This window comes from Narcine bancroftii, chromosome 10 (assembly GCF_036971445.1).
Source record: "Narcine bancroftii isolate sNarBan1 chromosome 10, sNarBan1.hap1, whole genome shotgun sequence".
In the NCBI taxonomy this organism is placed as follows: Eukaryota; Metazoa; Chordata; class Chondrichthyes; order Torpediniformes; family Narcinidae; genus Narcine; species Narcine bancroftii.
In genome coordinates, this window is record NC_091478.1 from 48,243,699 (window position 1) to 48,263,422 (window position 19,724).

Sequence of the window (19,724 nt, forward strand, 5' to 3'; positions counted from 1 at the left end):
ACCTGAAAGGTCCACAGCGGAGAGAGGTGCCATGGAGCAAATGCCGGCTCCCGTCGACTGTGGCCGTAGTCCCGCCCGCTTTCAGGTGCCTAGGGAAGTGCTCGGAAGCGGAGAATACATTAAGTACTCTTCGGGTCAGGGCTCTCCGCTTTCAGGTGGCCTCCCAACAGCCACATTCGGGAATTTCGGCGGCTTTCCGTCAGGGTGTTTTGGCCACCTGAAAGTGGCTAGAGAGAGACAGAGAGCCCCCGAATCTGTGAATTCGCCATTGTCAGAAATAAAACTTCTCACACATGAGTCTCTTTAAAACTGATGACACGACAAGCTTTATTTACAAGTCTGCAGAGTTGGACTCAACTGGTTTCTCACCAGTTAAGCCCCGATACATACAGTGCATTGATTTTTATACCTTTATTATTTGTCCTTCCCCTTCTTATTAATACTGTTTTAATTGGTTAGTATTACAAAAACATTCTAAGTATAACTGCATTATTAATTATCACGTTCGTTACGTACGCTGTGAACTCTACATACACTAAATTCTGTTTCTCACCCTTCTTATCAATCCTTTGTCTCCTGCATGTCTCTCACTATGACCATGAAAAGATAGGTTTAAAAAAACATATTCAGCAGCTCCTTCTGTCCTTGACTGCTAGTAAACTCTCTGTCCATTCTGGCTTCCCTGTTTATGATTAATCATCACATTTTAACTTAAGTCTTTTTAACCTAAATTCTCTATATAACAATCCACCCCTTTCTCTCTTTAAAATGTGTTGAATATATATATAGATATGAATGGGGATTTTAACCTAGGGAAGAGAAACGTTTTATGATACATTAATCTCACGCTGAAATAAAAGTCTTACAGGGTCTCCCATCCCCCCTGGTTGCATAGCTTGTTCGACCATGGAAATCACCAGGCTGCGTAGACAGGGAATAATACAGGGCAAAATAAGTAGGAGGAATAAAATACCTCCAATGACCCACAAGAAGGTACGCCACCAGGTTCCTCCAAACCATTTGTCCATCCAATTAAATTGTGGGAAAGGATGCCAGGTTTGAAACGGTACATGGGACAATGTACGAATATTATCAGCGATTTTTCGAATGGCTTTGCCATTATCATCAATCTGTAAGCAGCAGTTTGTCAAATTAAGCTTTCCACATACACCTCCTTCCGTGGCTAGGAGATAGTCTAGGGCCAGACGGTTCTGATATATAGCAGAGCGCATTTGACCTTGCTGGGATGCAAGTAATTGCAGGGCTAGAGCTGTTTGATTTGTAACAATTTCAAGGACTGCTTGTAAGCGAATTATGCGATTTAACATATATATAGGAGTACGATAATCCCAGGATCCATCTTGAGCCCATGTAGCGGGACCATAATATTGAATTATGCGTTCTGGAGGCCAATCATCTCCCCATTGTCCCAAATGTATCGTGGTAGAGCGGGGTTGACGGTGTAATGTATCAAAAACCTTCACGCCTAATTTATGACCGTGATCGTGGGGTAGGAGGAAAAATTCTGGGCGGATTATTCCTAGGAAACAAGTTCCACTCCACTGTGAGGGAAGACGAGTATAAGCTTTATTACCACATACCCAGAATAATCCATTTGGGGAAACTCCATACCCCCTTTCCCAAACTCTTTTAAGAACGGGATTTGATTGGTATGGTCCTGTGATGGTGGAAGTGGTACAATTGCAAAACTGAATACTGCTATTAGACAGGGGTAGGCAATTAGTTTTAAAAACAGTGGATAAGAACCAAGTCTGGGGTTTAGGAAACCAAGTGAAAACACCAGGTGAAATGCGAATCCATACAGCCTTGCAGGGACTTTCTCCTACTGGGTATTTGCCGGCTCGTGAGAGACAATAAAAACCAGAGGGGACGTTAGAGAGAGACCAAGTTTCTCTTGATCTCGTTCGGTTAGTTGTCCAAATTCGGGAAATCATGGTCAATGAATTGAGAGGTTCTCCCCACCAAGGCCATTGCTCTGACATCCGTGGACCCCTGCAGACCCAACAATTGGTTACATTAAAAGTTCCTGCAATTTTAGTTGCCAGATCTACAAAAAGGTTATCTCCCCCAACTGCATTACCGAAACTTACATGATTATTTGGATGGACTCGAACTAAGTCCGGCTGTCTTAAAGGGACAGGCATTTTCGAGTGTGGAGTGTAACTTTTCATTGGAACAGTACGCTGGTGTATGCAAAACCAGAGTCCATCAGGGCATGGTGGGCTTGAGTCACCCTTCCAACCGTTAAGAGGGAAAGGAGTGGTATTAGGAATCTGTATATAATGACCCATATTATTTCCTTCTTTTTCCACACAAGGGGTATATGGATGTTGGGTGGTATTTTCTGCCCAACATTTCTCAGGAACTGAGGTATGGGAAATGAAATTACCTTCCTTTCTTCCCCAAATGTGGTCCTGAAACAGGACCACTGTGTCTCTGCATTTCTTACATTTCACACCTGATAAAGACATAGGCAAACTAAGAAAAATCAAAGAACATAACAATAACATTGTGAATTAAGTCTTTTTTCGAAATCGTAAGGTAAGAGGTTTTTCTCCAGGAACACAAGTCCAATCTGAGTTCGTATCAGGGTCCTGAGGCGCCTCTACAGGTCCCTTAAATCTGGATGCGTGTGTCCACCCCTTCTCTCTTGTTCGTGCTGCAGCCTCTGTAGTTAAGAGAACTTGGTATGGACCTTCCCACTGGGGCTGGAGTTTTTCAGTCTTCCAGGTCTTGATGAGAATCCAGTCTCCTGGTTCCACTTTGTGTAAAGAAAAGTCTAAAGGCGGTGTTTGTGCTAATAGTCCTCTCTTTCGTAAATCTGCAAGAGAGCGTGACAGTGCCTGTAAATAGTTCCTAACAAATATATCCCCTTCCCCCAAGGTGGGACACCCTTCAACTGTACTCCAGAAGGGAAGCCCAAACATCATTTCATAAGGGGACAGCCCTACATCTTTTCGTGGGGCAGTACAAATTCTCAATAAAGCCAGGGGCAGACACTTTATCCAAGGCATTTTAGTTTCCACCATTAACTTTGTCAATTGCATTTTTAGTGTTCCATTCATACGTTCAACCCTCCCTGAGCTTTGTGGATGCCAAGGGGTATGTAATTTCCAAGAGACCTGTAATGCATTACAAATCAATTGCTGGATTTTTTGAAGAAAAATGTGGACTCCTGTCTGAGTCTATAGAATCCATTATACCATATCTGGGGATTATCTGCTCTAGGAGGAGGCGAGCTACTGTAGAGGCTGTAGTATTTATTGTTGGGAAGGCTTCCACCCATCGGGTAAAGTGATCTATTATCACCAACAGATATTTCCATCTTTGGACTTGAGGTAACTCTGTGAAGTCAATCTGGATACGTTGAAAAGGGCGTATGGCTAATGGTTGACCTCCCATGGTCCCTGTCCTCATTATCTTCTTATTAATTTTTGTGCATAGGTAACAATTTTGCACCTCCTGTTGGGCCAAGGTGTAGATTCCCTTACACACATATTCTCGAAGCACTGTGTCACATAAGGCTTGAGTGCCCCAGTGGCTCTGTTGATGCAGGTGTTTTAAAATGTTGCGAGTTATTTCTTTATTTAGAACAGTTCTTCCATCTGGTGTTTTCCATGTTCCATCAGGTAATTGGCTTGCGCCCAGCTGATCCATGTTCTTTTCTTCCTTAGCAGTGAAAATGGGAGCTGTCTTTATGCCTTGCCTTATTGGGATTAAAGTCAGCAAACGGACTTCTTGTTGCATGGCTGCTCTTTTGGCTTCTTCATCAGCCAGTCTGTTTCCAATTGCTGTCGGGTTATCTCCCCTTTGATGGCTTGGTATGTAGACCACTGCTATTTCTTGGGGTAATGTTAAGGCTTCTAAAGTCAGAGTAATCATCTGTTCGTGTGCCAATTCCTTTCCTCTTGATGTAATTAGACCACGCTCCTTCCAGATCTTACCAAAGGTATGCACTACCCCGTATGCGTATTTGGAATCTGTGTAAATCGTTCCAATTTTCTTTGCCAGTATTCTGAGGGCTCTCTGCAAGGCATATAGTTCACAGGATTGTGCTGACCAGCTTCCGGGTAGTCTCGTGGATTCTACTACTTTCCAAGTATTTCCTTCTATTATAGCATACCCATTTCTTCTTATTCCGTCAACACATCTGGCGGAGCCGTCAATGTAGAATTCATATCCTTCTCCCAGCGGAGTATCGCAAAGGTCTTCTCGGGTCTTGGTCTGAAGATCTGTCAACTCGACACAGTCATGCTCCACCTCTTTCTCTGTTTCACTGCCGTATAAAAACTGAGCTGGGTTGCAGCTATTAATTTTTGCAAACTGTAAATCTTCTCCAACCATTAAAATGGTTTCATACTTTAATATACGAGAATCAGTCAGCCATCGATGGGCAGTTTGTGTTAATAAAACACTCACAGAATGGGAGGTGTACACAGTCATCTTTCCTCCAAAAGTAAGTTTACGTGCTTCCTCTACCAACAGAGCAGCAGCCGCTACTCCCTGGATACACGTCGGCCATCCGCGAGACACTGGGTCCATCATTTTGGAAAGGAAAGCCACTGGGTGTCGCTGACCACCTTTTTCCTGTGTTAAAACTCCCACAGCTGTTCCTTGGTTATGAGTGACAAATAGCTGGAAGGGCTGTTTTAAAGAGGGCAGAGTGAGCACTGGGGCTCGTGTTAGGAGATGTTTCAAGTCCTCGAACCATCCCTCCTCCTCCTGGGTCCATTTCAATGGATAGTCATTTTCATTTGTCAGTTTATCATACATAAACTTCACCAAAGCTGAGTAGTCCTCTATCCATAACCTACAGTATCCTAAGAGTCCCAGGAATTGTCTTATTTCCTTCTTATTACGGGGTAAAGGCATTCTAGTGATTCCCGCAATTCGTTCAGGGGTAATTCGTTTCTGTCCTTTACTTATCTGGTGTCCCAGATATATCACAGTTTTCTCAACAAACTGTAACTTGTTTCTGGACACTCGTAGACCCTTTTTCCCCAGATAATTCAAGAGTCTAATGGTCTCTCTCCTCATTTCTTGTTCCTTGGGTCCTGATAATAGTAAATCGTCCACATACTGCATTAGTTGGGAATCATCAGATTGTGGATAGTCCACCAGGATTTGTTCTAGCATTTGTCCAAACAGGTTTGGAGATTCAGTGAACCCTTGGGGCAATACAGTCCACCGAAACTGTCTCCGTCTACCTGTCCATGGATTTTCCCATTCAAACGCAAACATATCTCTACTTTCCTCTTCTAATGGACACGTCCAGAAGGCATCCTTCAAGTCGATAACACTAAACCACTCATGGTCTGGGGGAATCCGACTCATAATAGTATAGGGATTAGGCACCACTGGGTGGCGGGTCTGAACAATAGCATTCAAACTTCTTAGATCCTGAACTAGGCGATAGGATCCATCTGACTTTTTTACTGGGAGTATAGGGGTGTTATAAGGTGACATGCATTCTTCTAATAGTCCGTCTCGTATTAAAGTCTCAATTACCGGCTGTAGCCCTTTTCTCCCTTCCAAAGAAATAGGATACTGACATTTCCTTACCAGCTGATGACCTGGTATTAATGTGACATGTAAAGGTGGGATGTCCAGACCTCCTCGATTTCCCTCCTTATACCAGACTCTCTCGTCAATCTGCCGTTCATCCTCTTCCTTTAAAGCGCAGAGGTGGACTCGCACTTCTCCGTCCACAGGGAGAGCACCCAAACCTAGGAGAGCCTGTAAGTCCCTTCCTAGGAGGTTAAATCCAGCCGAAGGTAATAACAAGAGGTCTTGTACCCCTTCTCTTTCTTCCAGTTTCACTGTTACTTGGGGAATTATTGATACCATTCTGGGAGCCCCTTCTATCCCAGAAATTGTCAAATTACTTTTTACAGGCTCAGTTCCAATTGGCACAGTTATTACACTACTTCGTTCCGCTCCTGTGTCCACCATAAACACCACCTCTTCTCCCTTGGGACCAATTTTTAGTTTTACCAGGGGTTCCCTCTTATATTTGGTCCCTAACATTTGGAACCCCTGACACCCCTAATCTTCTTCCATAAGTTCGAGGGCACGCAATTCCCTCTTGTATCGGGGGCATTCCCTCTTAAAGTGTCCTTCCTCATTGCAGTAATAACACTTAACGAACCTCCGGGGTCTTCCCTCTCTTGGATATCTTGGATTGTTTAGAGGAAGGTTTTGTTTTCTTTCCCCTCTGGATTCAGCATTTATCTGTCGGATAGTCTGTACCATAACCTTTGTCGCCTTCTTTTGATCTTCTTCTTCTCTCTGCACATATACTTTTTGTGCCTTTTTTAACAGGTCACTTAGGGGTTTTTCGCTCCAGTCCTCCTCCTTTTCTAGTTTCTTTCTAATGTCTTGCCATGATTTGGAAACAAATTCAATTCGAATAAGCTGTTCACCCATTGGTGTACTAGGGTCCACACCAGCATACTGTTGGACATTCTTTCTCACCCTCTCCAAAAAATCAGTAGGGGACTCGTCTTTCCCCTGGTGGTTCCCAAATGCCTTGGTAAAATTGTGACCCTTTGGCACAGCCTCCCGTATCCCTTTAATTGTCCACTCTCTATATTGTCTCATACTTGCCAATCCCTCGGGTGTTCGTTTGTCCCACCTGGGTTCATTTAAGGGATATTTTTGTTCATGGGGTCTAGGGTCCCCAGGTTGTTCATATTCCCACATGAGGAGGGCAGCCCGTCGAATCATCTGCCTCTCCTGGGGTGAAAATAATGTTCCCATTATTGCCTGCATCTCTTCCCACGTGTTTGGTCCCAGGAATTGGTCAAGCTGTTCAGCCAGTCCTATAGGATCTTCTAATAACTTTTTCATTTCTTTCTTAAATCCCCGCACCTCTGTACTAGTTAGGGGAACATTCACATATCCCGTTCCCCCTCCCGGTCCTCCCATAGGAACTTCTCTTAGGGGATTTAGGCTTATTGAAAACTTTGATGGTCCTGGACCAGTCTGGGATCTTGTCCAGGGTCGGTTTACCGGTGGAAGTTTAGGGTCCGACTCCCTTAATTCATCCTTTTTTTCCCGGCCCCCTTCGGGGCAATCAGATTCATCACCTTTCCCCTCCGGTAATAAGCTTTCCTCGGGCGCAGTAGGCACCGGGGGAATATAAGGAGGGGGAAGGTTGTCCAGAGGTTCCCATTTCTTTTCTCCCGCTACCCTCAATTTAAAACATTCTGTTAAGGATCCTGGCCAGGGAACCCAACAAAATGCATATGCTGACTCTTCTTGATTCACCTTTTGTCTCGAATTTACATATATGTTTAATGCTTGTCTAACCCAATCCTCATCAGATCCAAATTTCGGCCACCAGACCGAGGAACCTTTAATAGGTTGTTTTGACCAAAGGAGACAATATTGGACCATCTTTTTCTTGTTTTTGTCCCGATATCTTTTACTATCCCAATTTTCAAACATTCTCCCCAAAGGGCTGTCAAGGGGTACTCCCAGGAATTGTCCTGAATTTTCAGACGAGCCCTTAGATTTTGATCCTCCCATTTTCCCACCTAGATCTGTTTAACGTTGCTGAGGACCTTCTCGCTCTGGACCCTACTCCCTTCCTCTCAGACGCCTCGTCGGAGGTGCTGTCCCTCCTTCGGTTACCGCTGAGGTTTTCCTGGGGTTGACCCCTCTCTTCTCGGCACTTCGTCGGAGGTGCTCTCCCTCCTTCGGTTACCGCCGAGGTTTCCCTGGGGTCTATCCTAGAGTCCCGCGACAGGGTTCTCACACAACGACAAAAGATCTATACTTAATCTATTACGTTAGGTTTTTATCCAAACAGGTGTATCCCGTTACACCTGTTACCCAATCCCCACACCACAATCGTAAGTCGTCACTTACCGGTGTCTTCTCGGGGATTGAACCGTCACCCTTCTCCTCTCCGTCTTGTCGTGTCACCCTGTCCGGATACCACTCGCTCAAGCCGCCCGAAGCGACGAGCAAGGGACTAGGAGCCGCTGAACTCAGCGGGGTGCACCGCCTCCGATGTCCCTCTTCTCGCCTCCCCCCACGGCCGGAGTGTAGATCCCGGACGAGCCCCCATTTGTCAGAAATAAAACTTCTCACACATGAGTCTCTTTAAAACTGATGACACGACAAGCTTTATTTACAAGTCTGCAGAGTTGGACTCAACTGGTTTCTCACCAGTTAAGCCCCGATACATACAGTGCATTGATTTTTATACCTTTATTATTTGTCCTTCCCCTTCTTATTAATACTGTTTTAATTGGTTAGTATTACAAAAACATTCTAAGTATAACTGCATTATTAATTATCACGTTCGTTACGTACGCTGTGAACTCTACATACACTAAATTCTGTTTCTCACCCTTCTTATCAATCCTTTGTCTCCTGCATGTCTCTCACTATGACCATGAAAAGATAGGTTTAAAAAAACATATTCAGCAGCTCCTTCTGTCCTTGACTGCTAGTAAACTCTCTGTCCATTCTGGCTTCCCTGTTTATGATTAATCATCACATTTTAACTTAAGTCTTTTTAACCTAAATTCTCTATATAACAGCCATCAACAGTCCAGTCCAAACCATCGGCAACCTGAGCTCCAGATCCGAACCCCCCCTGAACAAAGTCAGCGCCCTCGCACCCTGGTTCCGATACCCCTCCAGCCAGTCCCTTGACCGCAGTCTCCAGCAGCCTGCATGGGTTAGTGGCCAACAGCCTGCCACCTGTGTGGGTCCTTCCTGCCGCAGAGTTCCCTCGCTGGTCCTGCCACCGTGGTCACCGTCTTGTGGGCAATCTCCTCTGCTTTTCCTCAGGCCGGGTTTGGTCTCCTCGTTTTCTGGCATGACCATTTTTAGCTAAAATATTTATAATTATATTAAAAATAAATTAAAACGAACCACCCAACGTATTAGCTAACAATAGCATTGATTTTCGGGTTTACTGTTGTCCATGCTGCCTGGAAACTGCAATGGACATTCAGTGACTCTTGGGGGAATTCTTCTGCTTCTTCACTGACTGTAAGAGGCTCTTCAGGCAATTTCTGCTGATGGCGAATCTCTCTGTCTTACGGTAGACTAAAGCAAATTCCATGTAATATTGCCCTGCTTTTACTACATGACAATAAATAAATAAAGAATTTGTCTTTATTTGTGTAAAGATCCCTCTTGCATCCAATGCCATTGATTAGCAATAGCATCTACCGATTTGTGTGCCACAGTGCAGTGTACTTTCAACTTTTATTTTTATTCTGTTCATGGGCAGAGCACACCAGCATGATTATTCACAAAAGCACTGGAGAATGTCAGCAGGCCCCACAGCCTCCGTAGAGGCAAAGCTATATAACCAACGTTTTGGGCTGAGCCCTTCGCCAGGGTGAGCAAAAAGTCGGCAGGCGTCTGAATTTAAAAAAGGTGGGGAAGGGGCAGGGGGAGAAGAGAAGGGGCAGAGGAATGACCAGAAATGATGAGATTAGAGGTGGTGCCATGATGTTTTTTTGGTGGGGTTCTGTTCAAGGAGGTGTCTGAGAGCTGTCTCTTTCCTTATCCCAATATCTCTTTTCTTCCACCTCCCTACCCTATGTCTCTCTTTCTCTGTCTCTTATCCTCCAGATCTGCATTCACAGGGCTTTCTCCTCCCTTATCAATTCTCAGCTTTTCTCTCTTCCCTTTGTAACCATATCCACCTATGGCCTTTTGCCTGTGGATTGTGCTCCTCCCACTGCCCGTTTCTTCCCGAGGTGGCGGGGGGGGGGGGGCGGGGGGGTGGAAACGACCTTTTTATTTAGATGCCTATCTGCTTATTGTTTAAGTAAAAACACAAAAGCTGGTGAAACACAGCCAGTCTTTACATAACAAGGTAAAAATACAAATCGGACCTTTCCGGCTTGAGCCCTTTATCAAGGTCTGGAAAAATGTTGGCAGGCGTTCAGATGCCTGGTGACATTTTTCCATTGGTTCAGATGCCTACCTACATTTTTTCATACATTGATGAATGGTTCAAGCCAAAAACGCCAGTTATGTATTGTTGCCTTTGCTAAGGACACTCTTTGACCTGCTGAGTTTCTCCAACATTGTTTTAATTCAACCATGGTGTCTACAGATTTTCATGTTTTACTTATTGCTTTTTGCTTAAACCTTGAAGAAGGGCTTAGGTCCAAAACGTTGGTTATATCTTTGCCTCCTGTGGGCGCTACATGAGCTACTGAATTTATTTACTACAATCACAGTGTTTGCAGATTTTTCTCACCAACATGATTGTAGTGTTTCAGAAATTGAGCAACAGTTTTTAACACGGGTGGTTTTCTGTCTGGTGGCAGCACTTCCAGGTCGATGCAGCTATTAGAGCTGATCAGCATTGTTGGGTGTGTGGAGTTCGCAAATTCGTCGAGTGATCCTGTGGGTTCCTCCGATCATTCCACTTTCTTTCCACATCACAAAGACAAGGTTAATTAGGCACCATGGCTTGTTCCCGATGTGAGTTAACTAGATTGTAGAGAGAATAAATTGAGATTAGTATAAATGGCAAAAATAAATTGAGATTAGTATAAATGGCAAAAGTACACAGTAAATACTGGAGGATCTCAGCCGGTCTCGCAGCGTCCATGTGAGATATATTACCAATGTTTCAGGCCTGAGCCTTTCAAGGAATAAGCAAAGAACAGGAAAGCGTAGAAATAAAGACTGAAGACTGGTCGGGGAGGAGTCCAGACTGACCAAAGGTGTTAATTGGGTATGAAAAGAGGAGAGTGAGAATTGATTTTGGCTCTGTGAAAGGAGATGGAGGGAAAAGGAAATAGAGAGACAGAGCTGGGGCAAAGGTGACAGGAAGACGAGGGGGTGGAGATTTAATGGAAACCAGAAAAGTTGATATTAATGCCTTCTGGTCAGAGAATACCCAGACAGAAGATGAGGCATTGTTCCTCCAATTTGTGGGTGGTCTCAGTCTGGCAGTGCATGAGTCACGTCAGCAAGGGAATGGGGTGGGGAATTGAAATGGGTGGCCACTGGGAGATCCACACTATTGCAGCAGACAGCCAAGCTGCTCAACAAAGCAATCTCCCGGTCTGTGTCCAGTCACTCCGATGTAGAGGAGACCATAACAGGAACACCGGATGCAGTAGATGACCCTGGCAGATTCACAAGTGAAATGTTGCTTCACTTGGAAGGGCTGTTTGGGACTCCGAATGGTGCTAAGGGAGGAGATGTGGCCGTAAGTGGGGCATCTCCTTTGGTCACAGGAGAAAATAACAAAGGATGATTGGTGGGGAGGGAGGAGTGGACAAGGCAGTCATGGAGGGAGTGGACTCTGTGGAAGGAAGAGAGGGCAATATGTGTCTAGTTGTGGGATCATGCAGTAGGTGGCGTAAATAATGGAGGAGGATGTGTTGGAAAGAGATTGGTGAGGACAAGGGGAATCCTGTCCATGTTGCATGTGGGGGTGGAGGGGTCCAGGGCAGATGTGCAGGTAATGAAAGCTATGTGGGTGAGGGCTGAGTTGATGATGCTAGAGGGAAAGCCATGTTTGAAGAAGGAGGACAGCTCTGATGATCTAGCATGGAAATCCTCATCCTGGGAGCAGATATATTTACCTCCTGAGAATGCTGTGAGATCGGATGAGTTCCTGCAGCATTTCTGTGTGTTTTTACTACAATCACAGTGTCTGCAGACTTTTGTGTTTCACTTCGTATAAACGGCAAGTTGGGATGGTTGGTATGGGCAGTCAGTTTCTCTGCTGTGTGACCCAGAGTTTTGGTCCGAAGGTTGCTATGGGCAAATCCAATGATGGTGAAAATCAGATTTGAAAGTGGATGAGCAGTAATTTATGAAATAGAAGCATCTATATCCTTAGTCGTAGCATGTAGTTTCTTTCCACTTGCTTTTGGTAGAATATACAGTTCTTCCACGTCTGCATTAGGTTGAAATAGATGGTGGATGGGGTACAAATCCAGAAGGAGAATCTGCACTTCACTATTCTGGTCATGAAACAAGCAGGTCAAACACATGCAAAATGTTGTTGGCTGCTTTAACTTCATGCAGGATCAGTTATGAGCAGGGTAGGAGGAGTGAAAAAACACAGAAATGTTGGAGAAACTCAGCAGGTCAAACAGTGCCTTTATGTAGCAAAGGTAAAGATACATCAATGTATCTTTATCAAGGCCTTCATCAAGGTGCGGGGAACATGAGAGATGTCTGAAGGGAGAGGGGGGGAGGTGGAGAGGGTGCGAGATGATAGATAGAGAGAGAAAGGAAGTAGGAACTGGAATAACTAGTTAAGGGGGAGGGGGAGAAGGGTGGAAAAGCAAGTGATTAGTGGAATGGAGTAGGAGGAGGGTTGGGTTGTTAACATATTGACTGTTTTCCTGGGACAGCAAGAAATGTATTCTGAGTCAATGGAAGGGAGGTTGGTTTGATTGGTGGCCTGAGCTGTGGGCACATTTCCATTCATTTCTTGGGCAGAACAGTTGCATTTATGGAGCTATGATGCATTCAGACAGGATATTTTCTACAGAGCAGACACATTCCTTATCCATCCTAACCCAGCCTGTTCCCCTCTAGGTTTGAAGACACAAGTTTGAAAATGTGCGACACTAGATGAAGGGACAGTTCCTTCACAGCTCTTATCAGATTTTTGAATGGACCACTCGCAAAATGATGTTGCTTGTGCACTGTTTTAAATGTCGATAATCAGCCCAGTAACTGACCCATGGGTCCATGCCGCCCAGTTAACCTACAACCCCTATGTGAATTGAAGGGTGGGAGGAAACTGGAGCACCTGGAGGAAACCCATTTAGACATGGGGAGAATGCAGATTACGCAGGAGTCGAAGCCGGATCGCTGGCATCGTAATAGCGTTGTGCTAATTGCTATAATAACTGTGCTGCTCTTTAAGGTTTTAACTGAACCTTTTTTTGCTTAACACTGCTCTATATTTTTGCTTTATTCTGCAGTATCTGTTGTACTCAACGATGGGTTGACTTGTCAGTATAGAACACAAAACTACATTGTTCACTTTATTGTGCACTTAATAATAACCAGTTAAAAAGACACGTTTGGCTTTGTTGCTTAACTCTGAATTAAACTTCTTCAATTAGACCATCAAGCAGAGATATGTGTATTCATCTTCTGCTGCAACTTCTGCTCTATTGCTTCACATAACTTCTTTCATTAAGCCTGAATGTTTCCTTAAAATACATATGATACAGATACAAGATCCTTTATCTGGAACTCTTGGGGGACAGTGTTTTCCAAATTTAGGATTTTTCCAAATCTCGGAAAGCCCACCCAAATTGTGCTGCCATATCCACCCCCACCCCCTTCCAGTAGCCCGGCTGTCTCCCCCAAGCGCCAGTCCCTCGGTCGCCTCCCACAAGTGCTGGTCCCTCGGCTGCCTCCCTCAAGCGCCGGTCCCATGGCTGCCTCCCCCAAGCACCGGCTGCCTCTCTCCCCACTTACCAGATTTTGGAGCTTTCCGGATTTTAGATGTCCGGATAAAGGTTGTGTACCTCTATAGATAAATGATAAAGTTGAAATTGCCTGTAGGGTTTTTAATACATTTTGAACAGCAAGTTAAAGAGAAACCCAAATGCATTGTTAGTGGTTGAATAGGATGTCTTTCAAAATTTATATCAGTTTTGCATCAACTTTCATAAGGTTAAGACTAGTCTTGTAAGAAATTCATGATAAACTGCTATATACCAGTACTTAAGTGCTTCAATCATGTTCTTTTGAGAAATGTGTTGATAAATTTGTGGGTGATGCTATTAAAAGATTATCATGTGAACAGAAAAATATGTAACATAACATAACAATTACAGCACGGAAACAGGCCATTAGGCCCTTCTAGTCCGCACCGAACAAAACACCCCTCTCTAGTCCCACCTCCCTGCACAATGCCCATAACCCTCCATCTTCTCATCCATATACCTGTCCAACCTTTTCTTAAATAATACAATTGACTCCGCCGCCACTATTTCTCCCGGAAGCTCATTCCACACGGCTACCACTCTCTGAGTAAAGAAGTTCCCCCTCATGTTACCTCTAAACCTCTGCCCCTTAATTCTTAACTCATGTCCTCTTGTTTTAATCTTTCCTCCTCTTAACGGAAATAGTCTATCCACATCCACTCTGTCTATCCCTTTCATAATCTTAAATACTTCTATCAAATCCCCTCTCAACCTTCTACGCTCCAAAGAATAAAGACCTAATCTGTCCAATCTCTCCCTATACTCTAGATGCTTAAACCCAGGTAACATTCTGGTAAACCTTCTCTGCACTCTCTCCACTCTGTTTATATCCTTCCTATAATTAGGCGACCAGAACTGCACACAGAACTCCAAATTAGGCCGCACCAACGTCTTATACAATCTCAACATCACCTCCCAACTCCTATATTCCATGCAATGATTGATAAAGGCCAGCATACTAAAAGCCTTCTTCACCACCCTATTCACGTGAGTTTCTACCTTCAGGGAACGATGTACCGTTACTCCTAAATCTTTCTGCTCTTCTGTATTCATCAATGCTCTCCCATTTACCACGTATGTCTGTTCTGATTCTTCTTACCAAAATGAAGCACCTCACACTTATCAGCATTAAACTCCATCTGCGATTTTTCAGCCCACCTTTCTAAGCAGCCCAAATCCCTCTGCAATCCTTGAAAACCTTCTTCATTATCCACTATTCCACCTATCTTAGTATCGTCTGCATATTTACTAATCCAATTCACCACCCCATCATCTAGATCATTAATGTATATAACGAACAACAATGGGCCCAATACAGATCCTTGAGGCACACCACTGGTCACCGGCCTCCAACCTGACAGACAATTATCCACTACCACTCTCTGGCCTCTCCCTTTCAGCCAATGTTCAATCCATTTGACTATCTCAAAATTTATACCTAAAGACTGCACCTTCCTAACTAACCTTCCATGTGGTACCTTATCGAAGGCCTTACTGAAGTCCATATAGACAACATCCACTGCGCTACCCTCATCCACATTCCTAGTCACCTCTTCAAAAAATTCAATCAGATTGTTCAAACATGACCTTCCTCCCACAAATCCATGTTGAGTGCTCCTGATCAGACCCTGTCTATCCAGATGTTTATAAGTACTATCTCTAAGAATTTTCTCCATTAATTTACCTACCACAGACGTCAAACTTACAGGCCGATAGTTGCCAGGCTTCCTCCTTGAACCCTTTTTAAATAACGGAACCACATGCGCAATGCGCCAATCCTCCGGCACTATCCCCATATCTAATGTGAATGATGTATTCAGTGCCTCTTTATGTAGTCAAGCCAAGGTTCCCCCACTGACTCCTAGAAATCTTCATGACTATTCATTCTGGATAAAATTGATCACTCCAAGTCCATTCATTGGCTGCACAGGCCTTGTGTAAGAAGCACAGCCATGAAAATTCTACCCCTTCTGCTGAAGCTGTGGTCCCTACAAAACTATGTTATTGATATGGATTTCGTAAAGCTTTTGACAAGATTTCAGATTATAGGCTGGCCCAGAGATTTAGATCCCTTGGGAATCAGTGAGAGTGAGACATTTGGATACAAATTTAGCTTGGTGGTAAGAGGATGGTTTTTAGGTTGGAGGCATGTGGCCAGTGGTGTTGTAGCTGACCGTTACAAAGAAACACATACACAATGTGGCAGGTTTAGCTCACTCACTTTATTAGGGTTGGAAAGGCTGCTTTTATACAATTCAAATTCCTGCCGTTTTTTTTGCGCTGATTGACTGAGTCAGCCATATCAATAACAATAGTGGGCGGGAACAGTCATACATATGAATGCCATTCTTCCCCAGCCTGTTTCTACTGCGTTAGCTGGGCAGCTTGACCAATGCCATTTTAGGGCTGTTGGTCTGATGCTACCCAGCTTCTACCCCTGCTGGTTCATTGTCCTGGGAGTCTGCTGTTGCACAATGTGCCAGCCCAATCTCCGCAATTGCAGGCCAGGCATCAGTGGTGGGTCCCTGTTGTTTGTCATTTATATTAATGATTTGTTTGAGAATGATTTGTGAATTTGCAGATGACACTAAAATTAGTGGCATGGTGGACAGTGAGGAAGGTTAGTTTTTAAATTTTAAATGTAGACTTACAGCACGACCACGGGACCTTCCAGCCTACGAACCCATGCTGTTCAAAGGCACCAATTAACCTACAAACTCTGTACTTTTTTGGAGGGTGGGAGGCACCTGGAGGTGTTGGAATCTTGGGGTTAAAACATTATGAAAGAAATGATTAATTAATAAGTTTATATTTACTACATGGTTCAGGGAAAAAGAGGAATGTGATTAAGTGGCAATCACAGCATGGAGCAAAGTTGGCTGAGCAAAATGGTCTGCTCCAAAATACAGGGAGAGGAAATGCATAAAACGATTTAGGAGGAATGCTCAAACTAAAGGAGGTGGTGAGTAGCACAGGAGACACAGGCCAGATCAGAACAAAGAATGGCCTGCAAGAAACAAAGGGAATGGAAAACCAGTCTAGGAGGAAGATTAAGGCAGGAGGAGGTGTTAAAGAGAACAGCAGAAATTGGCCGGACAAGAACAGAATGGTGATTAGAAATATCTGGGGATGAATTAATTTCTGATTAACACAACAGGATAGTCTGGCCTGGAGGATTAAGATGGGAGTGCTACACCCCAGATATCTGCAAAACAGGAGATGACTTGTGATAACCCTTATGCAAAAAGATCTAGCAAAGGAAGACAACTCTTGTTCTGTATGATAATGAAATCTAGCAAAGGAAGCCAACTTTTGTTCTGTATGATAAGGTTGATCTATATAAACTGAGCCAACTGGACAATAGGGGTCAGTCTTGGGGAGTAGCTCACTGTGCAGGTGACCTATGAACTAATGAGTGACCCAGAGCTCTGTTAGGTTTTATTCTTGTGCTGTGTAATAAATTGACTGTTGAACTGAATACCTTCTCCTATCACTTCATTCAAAGAACGCGCTGGACTCAGACTACACATAGACTAAATTAAGAGTAAGGTAAAGCCAGAGTCCGACAGAGGAGACTCGCACAACTCACAGGGATAACGTACAAACTCCTAACAGACAGCACCTGATTTGACCTCACAGGTGGCTGGCATTGTAATAGTGTTGTGCTGACTGCCCTATGAAACTCCATGTGCTATTCCTCAACCCCAATCGTCTAAGATTACAATGGAATCTTGATCAATTGAATCAAGGGGTTAATTTAGTTTAATTTGGGTAAGCGTGAGGTGTTGCATTTTGGTGAGTCAAACAAGGCAGGACTTGCACAATAAATGGATGGTCCCTGAGAGGTGTTGAAGAACAAAGAGATCAATGGGTACAGGTGCATAGTTCCCCAAAAGTGGTGATAAAGACATGGTGGTGAAATGGACACACCTACCTGCCTTCATCCACTGGACATTGAGAACTGATTTTGGAATATCACGTTAGCGCAGTGCAAGATGTTGGTAAGGCCACATTTGGAGTATTGTGTGCAGTTTGGGTTGCCCCGTTATAACTGAAAGGGTGAAGAAAAGGTCTATGTATCAGCATCTGCTGATTTTCTTGTTTAACTTTAATAGGCAGATTTTTTTCCCCCCTGGAATATATAGGAGGCTGAAGGGTCAACTTTATAGAGGTGTATAAAGTCTCAAAGATCATAAAATAAGGTAAATCATCATAATATTTCTTTTTCCCAGGATAAAACAGACTAAAACTGGACAGCATATGTTTAAACTCAGAGGGGTAAGATTTAAATGGGACAACTTTTTCACATAGAGGTTGGTGCATATATGGACTAAGTTCAGAAAGGGAATTGAAGAGATGGATAGAAATACAGCAAAAAACAAATGCCAGAGCTACTGCAACAGCAGAGCTGCCACTGGTATGGTCCTGGGGAAAGCTTGGAGTGGAGACTCAGTGCTCCCCCGAAGGTTCCTACTGCTGCTGGCTCCGTACAGGAGCCAACTGTGTTTTATTTAAAATCCTGTGATTGAGGAGTCTGGGCCCAAGATGGTGGTACTAGTGTTCGGCACCATCCACGAAGGGTTGCAGACTTCTGAGGAAGTAGCAGACTGGCGCAGGACACCACCCCTCATGGAGAAGGTGAAACAGAGGAGACAACCCTAGGGATGGTGACCATGATGGCAGAACAGCGAGGGGCTCGGTGGCTGAAGGACAGTTATTGTGAGCTGTTGGTGACTTGAGGTCAAAGAACTCGCACCATGCTGCGGGCTGCTGGAGCCAGAGAACCAGGTTTCAGAACCAGGATTTGAGGGGTGCTGAGGGCATGGAGGGCTCCCAAAGGGCCCTGGCTACTGAAGGCTTCCTCGTCGTGTTGGAAGTTTGGATTTGGGCTCAGGCTGCCGATGGTTTGAACTGAACTAAAGTCTTGTGTGGCTGCAAAGCCTGTGGGAGGGTGAATCTACAGACCCTCGGTGCCTCTGAGGAGACTTTATTTTGCTTCTCTTTCAGTAGCCCCTTTTACACAGAGCTGTAAAGTCAGGTTTTATCTGCCTTTCGAGGTCTGTGTAAAGAAAAAAATCAAAGGGGGTTTTGGTGGTCCAGTCTTGGCAGTTTTTGATCCTCCAAGGGGGTAGTCTCAGCAGTGGAGCGTATTTGACTCACAGATCTGGCTTTTTTCAGTTCTGCGCGCTTCCTAATATGGGTCATATCTACGGGAATACTGTGGCTTTGCAGACTTGGTCTTGTGGCAAGCTAAAAGCAATTTTGTGTAATATTACATTTTTATTACATGACAATAAATAGTATCTGATGGATCGAGAAGGATCGGGTGATGTGAACCAAATGCAGGCAAGCCAGATTACCTCAGATAGGCATTGGTCGGCTTGAATGAATTGGGCTGAATATTTCCTTGCTAAATGGCTCTTTGGCTCATTCCAGAGCAGGGACTGCCTCAGAAGGTGATTTAACATGTACAAATAAGTTTTTACCCTGAAAATATTGTAGAAGTAAGGTGAACAGAGATGATATACCATCAGTTAACTTGTGCTTAAACTATAGTCATCAAACCTCGTATTCGATCCTAAATTTCTGCTAATTTATCCACTGCATTTATTTGTGTTTGTGGCTTATTGGAAAGGAGGCAGAGGGTAGTGGTCCTTTTTGGGTTTTTTTCTGATTGGAAATGACCAGTGATTTATTGCAGGGATCAGTGCTGGGATTTTGCTGTTTTTTTTTTTTTTTTTTTTTTTCCCCTGTTTTTTTTTTTTTTTTTTTTTTTTTAATATAAATTTTTTTATTTTTCACACCATAAATCACATTAGCCATGATATACACTATTTCTTTTCACACATATACAGTGACTTTTTCTCCCCCCCCCCTTTCCTCCCAAACCACCCCCCCACCCCCCCCTCTCATCCATTTTAGGTATACAATCTAGGTTGCATTAATCCAGTCAGGCAATGTTGTCATTCAACAAAATTACACCAGAAATTCTACTGAGTCCATTCTTTTCTTTCCTTCTCCTTCCATCAACTTAGGTAATGTTTGTCCCCGGTAGGTTTTCGCTATTGTATTTAATGTAAGGCTCCTATACTTGTTCGAATATTTCAATATTATTTCTTAACCAATATGTTATTTTTTTCTAATGGAATACATTTATTCATTTAAATTTGGTAGTTTCTTCCTTTTAATTTGGTTATGTATTCCATTAATATTTAAAGACATATAGTTCAGCGTAGCCCTTTTATATTT

At 43.8% G+C, this 19,724-nt stretch overlaps 2 protein-coding genes across 8 annotated transcripts in view; one reads left to right on the forward strand and one right to left on the reverse strand.

The window, feature by feature from the left end:
• The window catches only part of slc25a16 (solute carrier family 25 member 16), a 174,783-nt gene that overhangs the window by 106,492 nt on the left and 48,567 nt on the right, over window positions 1-19,724 (forward strand). Inside the window, exon 2 of one of the 7 annotated variants that reach the window (XM_069900884.1) lies at window positions 3,696-3,842. The exons of 5 other annotated variants lie outside the window; for them this stretch is intronic. The gene's annotated coding sequence lies outside the window, so the exon portion shown is untranslated. Of the gene's footprint in view, window positions 1-3,695; window positions 3,843-9,274; window positions 9,386-19,724 lie in introns of all 7 variants that reach the window. One more of the 7 variants, XM_069900885.1, reaches the window with a different exon arrangement.
• On the reverse strand, window positions 299-8,588 carry LOC138744541 (endogenous retrovirus group 3 member 1 Env polyprotein-like). The gene is made up of 2 exons (XM_069900876.1): window positions 7,894-8,588; window positions 299-2,842 (listed from the first exon to the last, which is right to left on the reverse strand). Exon 2 carries the CDS (start codon window positions 2,529-2,531, stop codon window positions 828-830), a length of 1,704 nt encoding a protein of 567 aa, XP_069756977.1. The 5' UTR covers window positions 2,532-2,842; window positions 7,894-8,588; the 3' UTR covers window positions 299-827.